At 53.2% G+C, this 12,810-nt stretch overlaps 1 protein-coding gene across 1 annotated transcript in view; it reads left to right on the forward strand.

Annotated features, from left to right (window-relative positions):
- The window catches only part of CAPN13 (calpain 13), a 43,484-nt gene that overhangs the window by 12,930 nt on the left and 17,744 nt on the right, over positions 1-12,810 (forward strand). Inside the window, exons 4-7 of the mRNA XM_057743031.1 lie at positions 1,304-1,437; positions 6,869-7,043; positions 7,972-8,046; positions 12,610-12,695. Coding sequence (XP_057599014.1) covers positions 1,304-1,437; positions 6,869-7,043; positions 7,972-8,046; positions 12,610-12,695 — 470 coding nt within the window. The remainder of the gene's footprint in view (positions 1-1,303; positions 1,438-6,868; positions 7,044-7,971; positions 8,047-12,609; positions 12,696-12,810) is intronic.

Here is a 12,810-nt window from a genome sequence, read left to right on the forward strand (position 1 = left end):
CCCACTGCCTGGATACACTTTGCTATCCAATTAAACCCAACATTTAGATGGGTCTGTCCTTCCAGTACCCTCCTTCTAGGAGCTAGGATTAGCTTCCTTGGTGCTTCAGGCATGTTTCATGATCTCACTATAATAGCATCCCTGTTGGCTCCCAGCCTCACCCGCCTGTGCATCTTCCTGCAGTCGGGATGCAGATCCACACCTGTGGCAACACCAGCTCCACTACACTGGTTCATTAAAGACCGTGAGAATATCTTCTTTGTTTTGTCTCTACTGACATCTCTGTCTTGGTCTCCTCCTCTCCTGCAAAAGTGCATCCTCATCTGGATGTAACAGCCTAACATCTGGGACATCCAGCTGTGGACAAGGCCACGTGGATGGCTTCCTGTCACCACCGAGCAGATGACGGATTGCATCCACCCTGCTTTACTCTGAGCCCACCTGTCGGAGTCTTGAGGCAGGCAAGCCCTGAAGCCAGAAGCCCTGTTGCTGATCCAAAGACCAGCGAACAAACTCCAAAAAGCTGGCTTTGTTAGGAATTTTCCTCATTTGGTGATGTCCCCGGGTGAACCATTAAGAGTTGAATGCTCGAGATTAAACCAGTCTGTTTTGGAGAGGAACATCTGGTTCATTCGCGCTCTTAGCAGCAACAGTGCCAGCCCGCTTCGTTGCTGCTGCTCTGATGGCAGGGCCAGCTGGACGTGAGGAGAGGAGGAGGGCCAGGGCGAGGCTGTAACTGCTCAGTCCTCCCGAGCAACCTCACTGTTGGGCCTCCAGGCCTCCGCCCACACCGTCACCACCATCTGCGATGCTTTCACTGCTCATCGCCACCTGCTGGAATCCTGCCTCCTCCCTGGAGCCTTCAGCTCCCCGAAGGCTCTCCTTCCCCGTCACAACACTCTGTGTCTCCTGTTCTCCTTTGCTATTTGGCATCTGCTGCCACCACTGCCACTTTGTACACGAGGTGTACCCGGAGAGTCCTGTGTGTGTCTGAAGTTCACAGAGGACTTGCCAAAGTGAGGCAGGAGTTAGTAGCAAAGTCCAGCTAGAGCCCAAGACTCCTTCCTCCCTGCCTGTATTTTCCTTGATTAATTTGCTCTGTGACTCACCTGTCAGTGGAGATGACAGGCCGGTCCCCTGTCCACCAACCTATTCTGGGATTTTGTTCTGCATAGACTTCCTTGTTGCGCTGTGGCGGTCACGTGGCGATGACGGTTATCTTTTGGCCTGGATTGAGGGGCCAGCACCTCCCTCCTGCCCCAGCTCTACTAAGGCATGTCTTCTCTCTCTCTCTCTCCTCCAGTTCTGGCATTGTGGCCAGTGGGTGGAAGTGGTGATTGACGATCGCCTCCCTGTCCTGAACAACGAGTACCTCTTTGTTCATCCTCGCCACAAACAAGAGTTTTGGCCGTGCCTGCTGGAGAAAGCCTATGCCAAGTAAGGATGGGCCTGTCCCTCTGCCCAGGGCCTGGAGGCTGGCCCTGCCTGCCCAGCCACTTGCCCTGACAGATGCTACCCACCAGCCAGCCCTGAGACTTTTGGCAGCTCTGCTCCATGCAAGCGATGCCCCTGGGATGGGGGCATCAGAACCTTTGCCACCTTGCTGGGCATCCTCTATAAATAATCACTGCGTGCAAGGCTGTGTTGGAGCCACTGGGAGGGATCCAGTAGGAGGAGGGCACCGGCAATGGTATCATTGCAAAGGCTGGTATACGGGCCCAAACAAAATATAGTATCATGGTCAAAATCTGCTGAGAGGGCAGAGGAGAGAGACAGCAGTTCTGACTCTGCGACTCACAGGGGCTCAGCTGAGGCTGCACAGAGGAGGTGGCATTGAGCGAGGCCTTGAAGGATGGGCAGGGTTTCAGGAGGAGGAGAGGAGGCATGGGGGGAGGCTTCCCCAACAATGGGCATGATTTGAGCAGTGACCGGGGCGGGACGGTCTGGGGCCTGTTGTGGCTGTCATGAGACTGCATTTATGTGGGGGGCAGGGCAGGAGCTGCTTATCGTTATATGGCCCAAACACCATGAGTCAGGGACTACTTTCTGGTGTTAACAAGCTCAAGAACTTGTAAAGTCCCCAAGGCACGTGTTTCACTTAGTTTGGGTGGCTTTTATTCAACAGATGTGTGTGGTGCATGTAATCACAGCGCAGGCACCGTGCTTGGGCGCTGGCAGAGACGCTCAGGCTGGCTCAGGCGGGGTGTGCAAGAGTACGTGCGTGTGTAGGAGGTCGCTGTCATCAGGACCCACACAGGCGGGAACATGTCAGAGCTAGAAATCAACACTAGGAGACAAAAGGACAGGGGACCCCACATTTCAGGAGAAAAATGGATAGTGGAGAATGTCCTGGAATCAGGTTCCCCAAAGATCTTCCTAACCAATGCTTCATATGACAAGTGGGGAAGCCAAGACTCCGAATATTGCTGTGACGGCAGCTGTAAGCGGCTAACCTGAGTCTACTGAGGTCTTTGGTCCTTTGATCAAGCGACATCCTTTGGCAAGACTGAGGACCCCGTCCCGCCCAATCCTAGGCCCTGAGGAGTGGTTACAACCCTACATACCACCCCAGCCCCTGTCCTTCTAGAGGGCGCATCTCAGGAGCTCTTTTTGTGCATTCTTCCTTTTGAGCCAGCTTGTGCAAAACTAAAGCTGTTTCTCATTTCCAGCGTCAGGAAGAGCTGGTCCTTAGCATTTGAAAATGAAGCCCAGATAACAGGCGAGGTGGCTGAAGCGATGCATATGTTTGGGGAGGTTAATTCACTCCTAAGCGACGTATGCAAACACTGTCATTATCTTTCCGGGGTGGATTCAGTGCTTACCACTCCAGGGCCTCGTTTTTTTCCTTATTGAAAGGCGGGAGCATGGCAGTTCCCTTGGAGAATTCGAAAGCTCACGGATAAAATGATGACTTTGACCCCATTTTGTTAACAGCAATCATTCAGCTTGAAAAGAAATGGGAAACTGGACCCGGAATCCCCATTCCACTGCCCAAAGAAATCTAGCACAGGAAAAAAATGTTTCAAACTCTGAAGCTATTTAAAAGCTTTTCCCTCCATCCAAAGAAGGGGGTTAGAGAACGCAAGAGGAAATCAAATAGAATTATAGCACATCAGAGCTGCATGGAGCCTCTGCCAGCATCAAACCCTACCTTCTCTGAAAGATGAAACTGAGGCTCAGGGGGATGAAATGACTTGCCCAAGGTCACTCAGTGTTTGAGGCCAAGCTGGGATCAGATATGTCTTCCCCAGTCACATGCTTTTCCACCATCCCTTGATACTGTCAGTCCTAGAGGGAAAGGATTTGTCTTTTTGCTTCTTTGGAACTCAGTGTCTGGCACACAGGGACCACAGCGCAAGCATGGAGAACCCACCTGTGCAGGTAGAGGTGGTCCTCTTTCCCTCCAAGTGTGTAGGCAATAGCAAGTGAACACGTGAATTCCAAACTTTCAACCATTCTTGCAGCCAGGGAATCTGGAAATGAATTGGTCAAGTGACTCAAATGTGGAGGGGGAGAAAAATCTCTGTTTGCAGGTTTTTCCCCTAGAGGTCATAAAGTAGGAGCATGGGGGATAAGATCTGGTAGGCTGCCTTAACGTCCTTTCTGGAATCTCTGCAGCTCAGAATTATAGCCTTTCAGCGTCTTTTCTGGATCCGATCTGACATCCAACTTCTTCTCTCTCTCATGTCATTGCCAGGCAGGTAAACATTTCCCCCAAATGAGGCTGAAGCTGAGGGGTAAGGACAAGCCTCTCTCAGAATTCCTGGGTTCGAGTGACAGGCGTAGTGACAGGTGTTGCGAACACAGTGCTCTCTCTCCCTCCCTATTTCCTGTCAGCAAGGGGGACTAAGGGGAGTTGCCCTGTCCCCGAAGCAGAAGCAGGATCCGTGAGCTCGTGTTTGGAAAGCAGGGAGAGAGCTCTTTGTCTAAACACCCAGCTGCTGCTGGGACAGGCTTCGTGGGCATCGTGGAGACGCAGCGAGAGAAGGCTGTGGAAGACACCGAGAGAGGGGGCTGCTGGCCGCGGGTCCCTCCCCTTGCGCTGGGTGTCTCTGTGGTGACTGCAGAGGGTGGGGGTGCATGACGTCAGACCATCAGACGAGGCCTGTACACACTGAGGCACTGGCCCCAGGTGACAGGGGAGGGCCAACAGCTGCTTTCCTGGTGCGCCTCTGGTGAAGCTCTATTTGAAGCCAGAAGGGGGTGTGGAAGTGTGGGCGTGGTGGCGGGGGGTCATGCTGGTGGGCTCTGGAATGGGTTCCAGAACCCTGATCTGGGTGACCTTCCAGCACCTCAGCAAAGCCCTCTTAATCTAGGACCCAGAGCCAGAAAACATGTGGAAAATCAAGTGAGTCAGACACCAACCGTGACCAAAGGGAACCTTTGCAGTTGACTAAGCAAATACTGCAGAGATAAGAGTCTAATATCAGACATAACCCTGGTCAGTGAGAGGGAGAGTCAGAAAGATAAGATTTAGAACCAGTTTCATAACGAGTTGAGATCCATCTGTCACCCGGTTCCTGTAGAATGGCCCTCGGGTTCTGTGGATACTTTGCTTTCTTTAATACAAGACTTTCTAAGCCGTCCACAGCGTTTGTGCCTGGGATGGTGTCCTGCTGAGAGCAGCTGCTTGATCTGTATTTGCTGCAGTGAGTTTACATGAATTCTGGGGGACCTCAGGGGGAGAGAACGGCAGAGGTGAAAGTACGGTGAGAGAGGGGTGTCTGAGGGGCCCCAGAGCTGATCCAAGTGAAGGGTTCAGGACCGGGAGAGGTCTTGTCTGAGGCTGTAAGCCCCAGTAGATGCAACAGCAGGGTGGACCCACGCCTGGCCCCCACGTGGTTTTGTATTACCAGAAATCAAGCCACGGATGGAGCTTTCCTGCTGCCACCGACCTGTGAGGGGCTTGGCCTCTGCTTGCCCATCAGGGACAGGAAAGCTCAGGTCCCTGGCCAGAGGCAATGGTGAGGTACATGCCCACCGGGCAGCTTTGACACCAGGAGGCAGAGTCTCCTGCCCAGCCTGGCTCAGCTCCATGTGGTTGAGGGTTTGCCCTGCCTATATTTTTGAGAACTTGAGTTCCTGTCCACAACAGGAACTCAAGTTCTCAAAACAAATCTGACCTCATCCTGCCCCTGCTTCAGTGGTTCTCCTTGTGAGCAATCATCTCACCCTCTCTCCGGGGAACGCCTGTCAGTCCACCATCAGCCCGGCTCCACCACGCTCTTCCGGCTCCGGAGCCTCCCGGATTTGATTCTTCCTCCCCAGAATGTCCGTCCCACTGTCCTTACTTGGATAAAACTCAGTTCTGAGTCGTGCCCCCTCTCAGAAGCCTTCCCAGGACCCCCAGTCACTTCCTCTCTGTTCCAAGGTGACCCACATGCTCTCACAGCAAATAGACACCCAAGAAAGGCAAAGCCACTTGACGTGTCCTTCTAAGGGGAGAGCGTCTGGGTGGCGAGTGCTGCTGTGGAGGGCGGACGAGTCTGGTGGCAGAAGCACGGGACGCGGACTTGCTGTCCCGATCGATAGTGCCCGCGGCAGGCACACCTCCGTGAGCCAGACCCTGTCCACAATGCTGTGCGTGCTTCACCTGGCAGCACCGCCACAAGAGCCCATTCCCCGGAGGAGCGAAGGGGGCCTGGAAAAGCTCAGCCCCCTGCCCGAGAGGAGAGCTCGCAAGAGGGGAGGCCAGGGGTTGGCCTGAGCAGATTGGCTCTTTAGCCTGGAGACTATCTGCCTTACCAGGAGTGACTCGGGGAGAATTAGGAGGAGGGCAAGATAGGGGCAGTAAGGACGGGCATTTCTCAGGGCGTGGGTTTCTCTTCCCAGAGGCAGAAACTCCGTGGGAAGGGGGGAGGAGGCTTTTTTAAAAAAAACATTTATTTGTTTATTTATTTATTTAGCTGTGCCGGGTCTCAGTTGAAGCATGCAGGATATTTTGTTGCCGCATGCAGAATCTTCATTACAGTATGCAGGATCTTTAGTCAAGGCATGCAGGATCTTTAGTTGTGGCATGCGGGCTCTTAGTTGCAGAATGCAGGATCTAGTTCCCTGACCAGGGATCGAGCCCAGGCCCCCTGCACTGGGAGCATGGAGTCTTAACCACTGGACCACCAGGGAAGTCCTGAAAGAGGCATTTTGGAGACCAGGTCTGGGAGTTTTAGGTGGTTTGCTTTGGGGATGTGTTATGTAAGCCTTGCCTTCACCTGTGTTACCTTCAGTGATGTTACCTCCCTGATGATTCTGGGGGGAGTGGGCTAGTTCGGAAGATGGGAATGGGGATTCTGGATGAAGCTTCACACAGAGTAAGAACAGAAGCTGCTTATGGCCACAGCTGGCATCAGGGTTGTTGACTGTGGGCTCTTGGAGGGCAGGATCGGAATCTCGCCCGTCTTTGAACACTCAATGCCTAGCAAGGTATCCTGCACACAGCCAGTACTTACCGCTTTTGTTAAACAGGAAGCAGTGGAACCTTATCATAATAATAGCTGATCTTTATTAAGGCTTCCCATGTGCCAGGCACTAAGCCCAGCCCTAGGAGGCTAACTTGTCTAAGGTCAAGCGGCCAAATATCTGGTGAGATTGGGATTCGAGGGCCTGTGGCTCCAGCACCTGCGTTCCTAAGTCCTAGACCATACTGCCACCTGTGGGGCTGCCCCGGCCGGGAGACCAGGGGAAGGAAGTGATAAGGGTGGTACATCGCTGGAATCTTTATCCAGGAGAATGGAAGGTGGGCAGGTGGCCCTAGCCCGGGGGTGGTTGGGAAGTCCATTCCCCGGGAAATATGCAGAGGTCTGGTGTGCAACCTCCCTCCCTGGGTACACCAAAGGCACCACAGGGGTTGAGGTGCCTCTCTTCCTCCCAGGTTTCGTGGGTCCTATGTCAGCCTGCACTATGGCTACCTCCCTGATGCCCTGGTGGACCTCACAGGAGGGGTGGTCACCAGCATCAGCCTGCACTCCTCCTCGTCTGACCTGATGACGGTGGTGAAGACGGCAGCCGAGGCAGGCTCCCTGATGACCTGCGGCACCCTGGCTGGGGTGAGTAGACCAGGAATCTCACTGCACTGGTTCAAGCCTTTCCTCACCCAGGAGTGTTCAGCTACTGGCACATTCAGCTAGGAAGGGCAGTGGCCAAGTGACCATCACGTCGGCTTTACCGACGCCACCTCATTTAAACCTCACAACAGCCCTCCATCTGAAATAGGGATTGCAGAATTCACTGACAGGAGAAGAAATGGGCTCAGAGAGGCTAAGTAAAATGCCCACCGTCACAAAGCCAGTGAGTGGCCGAGCAGGGGTTCAAATGCTGTTGTCTGATGCTGAAGCCTTTGCCCAGTGCTTCCCTGTGACCAGAAGCAGTGGGGTCCAGAGGGGTCGGGGGGCCCTTTGATTCTCACTGGTTCTACAGACAGCATCCCACAGGCAGAGTGCCCCCTTCTGAAAAGCTTGGGTGACCCTCCAAATTATCCGGGTCTGTTCTGAGACAGCCTACACCCTATCTCTGAGGACACTTCCTTCACTCTTTAACCATGTGGGTTTTGAGTCACACACCCCTAGTCTGAAATGCCACCCGAAACCAAAATGCACTTTAAACCCCAATTCCTCATAGCCTGGAGGTGGTAGGTCTTCCCGACTCCCACAAAACATCCAGAAGGTATGTTTTGTGTTGTGTCTCGCTGATAACAAGTAACTGGAGGAGCCAGCAGTCCGGGTCCTCCGGACACGGTGGGCTGCTGTCTGTCGTGGGGTGGTCTCCTGAGGTGTGGAATGCTGGGGCCTCGAGCACCCTGCAGCCTTCAACCTCTGCCTCTCGAGGAAAGAGATCCAGGAACACATGCCATTCCAGCGTGAGTCAGTGGGAGGCTCTTCATCTGGCCACGGCCCCGCTGCTGTTTCAACTGTGCTTTTCTATCTTTTTGAAGAAGGTGTGAATGTTTAATGCTTGGCCTGCTTTCCTCCTTTGAAGCCGACAGATGAGTCCACGAGGATGGTGAACGGGCTGGTGAGTCGCCATGCCTACACGGTGACTGGCGCTGAGCAGGTGAGGCTCTCCGTGAACTCGGTGCCCCAGGAATCTTGCTCCCCTACGCGGGGGTCAGAATCACATGCCTCGGTGAGCCCAACAAAGCTGAAATGAGCAGGGGTCACCCTTCCCCCACCACGTCCATGTCCATCACGGACAACCTCATTCCCTCTCTTCATCCAAAAGTTCTGGTGCCCGGTATCCTCAACCCCCAGGGACCCACCAGAAATCTTCCTATCCTTGAATGACCTCAGACAGGCAGAGTATGTAGCTAGGCTGGGGGATTAACCCCAAAAGAAAGCAGAATTAACTATCCAATTGACTTTGGAAGAAATTTTGCCCCGAAAGAGTTTTATTTGTTACATACCAACTCAGCTGCTCTGACAAAGACACTCCAAAGTGCAGGAGCTCAAACAAGATCAAGTTCGCTTCTCTCTCAGGTAAGCATGTGATTCCAGAGCTGGTAGGTAGCTCTGCCATCTGCAATGTGGGGCTTCTACCTGTGAGCCCAGGGCAGCTGCCTCAGGTCCCCTCATCTCTCAGCTAGGGGAGGAGATGGGGGCCAGGACACTTACACATCCATAAGGAAGGCTCACTTCAGTAGAGGCACACAACATTTCCTTTCAGATCCCATGAGTCTGGACTTAATCATGGGCCAGTCCAAGGCCCAAGGGTGTCTGGAAAACATACCTGCTTGGGCTGCCCTATGCCCAGCTAGAACTTTATTCCCACGAAAGCGGGGAGGATGGCTCTTGGGAGACATGCTTTCGCCTTGATGCAACAACCGACTTTGGGTGGACAAAAATGCATGTCATCAATGTGTGCAGTAGCATTTGGTCCAGAAAACACTACTGAAGTCAGCCTCCTCCATTTATAAATGAGAAGCCAGGCCTGAGAGGGGAGGGTCAGGGTTACAGAGCCGCTTGAAATGGCTGGGCCCAGACACCACGTCTCCTCAGTTCCCATCTGTGCTTATCGCGCTGCCATGCGTGGACAGCACTTCCTGGCCTTGTGATGATTTCCCACAAATGTTCCCCCACCTCTGTATTTCTCACAACTCTTGAGGTCTGATAATGTCTTCTCAGCCCTAAGAGACAATGTTGCAAACCCAAGGGCCCATTTTTCACAGGGATTTAGGGGCCAAGGAATGCAGAGTGTCAGCTTCTATTTCTGGCCTGCTTCTCGTATCTGCCTTCCCTCTCTGTGTGTCAGTCTGTCTCTCCTGTCCGTTGACCTAAGGCCAGTTGCTCCATTGTTTTGTGTTTGGGTGAATGTTCCAATCTGCAAAACAGAGGCAAAATCTTCTGTCTCCCGCCTTCCTTGCTAAGGAAATCAGTATCAGAATGCTTCTTCTGCACAGCGCCTGGAGGACACTAGGCACCGAATAAATACCTGTTGGATCAATGGATGAGTGTGTTTGCGTGAGTGAATGAATGCATTTGTCCTTGGCCTATGAAGACAGCATCACTGATCCTCCATCATAGAACATACTCGAGACGTGCTAATGACATTTCCCACGAGTAAGGAAGAGGCCCTTAACAACCCAGGCCGTAAGGGATCCCAGTCCCAGGGGCTCCTGCTGCTCCTCCTCTGGAATCTGCCATGCCCTTCTCTGAATTCTCAGTGGAGACAGACAATACCATCATCACATCTGGCCACGGGTGGACATTCTGCTCCCCGTAGCTCCCCATCCCAGATGTGGACGAGTCTAGGCTCGGGAGAGCAAGTCGGCTTTCTCGAGCGCCAGCCTCAGTCCAGGCAATGCTGTTTGGATTCCTGTGCTGACTTTGGCTCTGCTTCCAGATTTGGAAAAAGAGAACTGTGATCAATGAATGATATCTGTGCTGGGCATGGAAGGAAAAAGCCGTGGTACCTGCAGGGTGTGCCAGCCATTCCTGGCAAGGCCCTTTTTATACATTGAGACAGCCTTTGTTTTTCCTCTGAATGCAGGGGGAGAAGGGACTTGTGTATGCAGAGGTCCAGATGGCCATGGAATGTGAGTCCCCCAGAGGCTGGGCATGGGGGTGGCAGTGACTGCCAGCTTACAGAGCAGCCAAGTAAACACCTAGGGCCGAGGTCGTGGAGGTGAACTGGGGAGTCGACGTGTGCGTTCAGCTGGGGTTTGGGCTCCGGATGATTCTGCTCACAGCCCGGATGTTTCCGCCCCCACAGCGCACACTCTGAGTTGTTGTTATAATACACTGAGCCATCTGAGCAGGACACTCTCCTGTGACAGGAGGTGATGAAGACCGTGTGTCCTGCATGGTCCATTCCCACCAGTCCTGCAACTCCGTGGCTGCTGACACTTCGCAGCATGTGCTGTGAGGCGCGCCAGCCTGGTGAGATGCTCTGTGAAAGCAGTATTTGGATATTAGCATTTTAAAGGCTCTGAGAAGGCCCGTATTGACAATATAAGTACGGCTTGGTTTTAATCTACCATTAGCCATGAAACCATTTTCTCTAGGAGTAACTATGAACCACCTATGGAACTCACATTCAAAAGAACACTTTCAAGGAATTATTATCCTAGGATAGATAACCTGGATCACCTCTTCCCAGTGCCCCCCTTTCTGAGGGATCTGACCAGGGTCAGGGTACAGTCAGCAGCCTGGAGAGTGAAACAAGAAAGGCTGCCCATTCTCAGATGCAGGCGTGACCTTGACCTCGAAGATGACCCTCAAGGCACTTGGCCAAGGCCCGTGTGATCACCAACAGAGCACTGCCAAAAAGAAGTGACACAGTCAGACAAGGGCCCAAGAACTTGATTAAAGATTCTTCCTCCAGAAAGAGGTTATAACTCTGATCACAAGTGCTGAGATTAAACCAGCCTGTAAATGCAGTGTGCTTTTTAATCTGCTCATCCTCCCTCTGGGCGGGACACAGAAAAGAAGATAAATGAAATTGGCATTTTTTACTATGCACCTAGCTGGGTCAGCGACTCCCTGGGGCAAGGGGGTGCTTGTTTCTCTGCACGCCTCATTTAGCCCTGCTCTCAGTCCCTGCCTGTCACTGGCCGCTCTTCTCCCCTGTGCCTTCCTGAGCCCCTGACTGTCCCTTAGGCACTAAGGGTGGCTCATTAAGCTCTTTGGGCCACCGGATGACCATTTCTCACATCCCTGTTCCACGGGCTCCATCACGTGCTGGTGGTTCATAATACGCAGTGTGCAAAGCCTGGGGTGCCTGGGGGCACATTCAGGGAGGGGCATACCCATCCCACGTGGCATTAAAAGTCAGAGTGCCTTCCACTGAGGTGTCAGCCAGACAGAGTAGACAAAAAAGAACCTTCCCCAAGCCAGATTCTTGGGCCCTTGTCTGACCACATTGCTCTTTTGCGGCCCCACCCAACTGCTGGCCCAGGGTTTACATGCAAGGTCAGGTTCTTGGCCGCATCTGAGAATGGGCTGGGCCCTGGAGTGGCTGTAGCCTTTACCCACTCCCAAGTCCAAAGTTAAGAGTCTGAGCTTTGGAGACGGACAGTGGCTGGGATCAGAATTCCTACTCTGCCACTTACTCTGTAGCCTTGGGAAAGTTTCTTAACCTCTCTGATGCTGTCTCCTCCTCTGCAAGACAGGGGTTATGTGAACATCTACCTTGGAGGATTGAAGGCCATAGCACATATCACATGCTCAGCCAGGCCTGGCTCCGAGCCTTGCCTGCACCCGTGGGTTTCTTTTCCACGTGTGAATATTCCACTCAGGGCTTTCTCCTGTGACCTGGAATCATTGAACAAGTCCGCCCCTTCCTCAGCCCTCAGGCCTCTGTCTCCTCAGACAACATTAGCAAAGATCAATAATACCTCCGCTGCAACTCAGTCATGCTTTAATTCCTCTCACCAAGCGGAGGCCTCCTGGATCCAGGAACGTAAGTTCAAAGGGTTGTGATTGTTTTGTTGTAGCTTTTCAGCAAACAGTCCTGCCCTCTGGCCTCTGTGGTCTGAAGGAGCACGTGTGCCGACCTCCGTATCTGGGAACGATGATAACGGGAAGGAAAGTTCAGGCCGTAGAGGTGCCCTGCTCGCTGGCAGAGGCAGGCTGCCGGGGCCCTGTGCAGCCCCACGGCCGCGTGCTGAGGGGGGCTCAACTCCCAGGCTGTCCTGGTCTTGCTCAAATCAGCCTCCTACTGGCCTCTCTCCAGACAGCACTGTGGAGACCCCAGCACAGCTCCCAGGGGGCCGCCAGCGAGGAAGCAGCTATTTCGTTGGAATAGAGATGCCGGCTGTGACAGGGTGTGGAGGAGGCAGGGGACCCATAAAGATCTCCCCTCTGCAGCCCGCAGCACCATCCTCGCTGTGTATCTGCTGTTAAATCTCAGCTGGCGCAGGTTTTAAGATGCAGTCGTACAGAATGAGGAAGGGGCACCTGCCCTTTGAGGCACCGCACAGAAAGAAGGACCATTTTCTCCTCGGTCTCATTCCAACTCCACACAGGCAGACGCTGATTTTTTTTTTTTCCTTTCCATTTTTTTTCTGGCTGCAGCCAAATGAGGTCAGAAGTTAAATGAGTCCTTGGAGGTGAAAAGCGGCTGCATTCTGCTGACTTTTGCTGGAGAGCACTGACAGTTTTCCTTTTCTGTTCTTTGCAGATTCAGTACGGGAGGAGCTGGGAATATCTTATCCGCCTGTGGAACCCCTGGGGCAAGATCGAATGGAAAGGGCCCTGGAGCGATGGGTATGGCTTCTGGAAACCTCTCTCTCTCCTTCACGGAGACCTGGTGTTCGGAGAGCACCCCGGCCCACGAGGGCCACAGGTGGATCTCACTGCAGGTCTGTCCAGCTCACACCTG

This window comes from Hippopotamus amphibius, chromosome 7 (assembly GCF_030028045.1).
Source record: "Hippopotamus amphibius kiboko isolate mHipAmp2 chromosome 7, mHipAmp2.hap2, whole genome shotgun sequence".
Lineage (NCBI taxonomy): Eukaryota > Metazoa > Chordata > Mammalia > Artiodactyla > Hippopotamidae > Hippopotamus > Hippopotamus amphibius.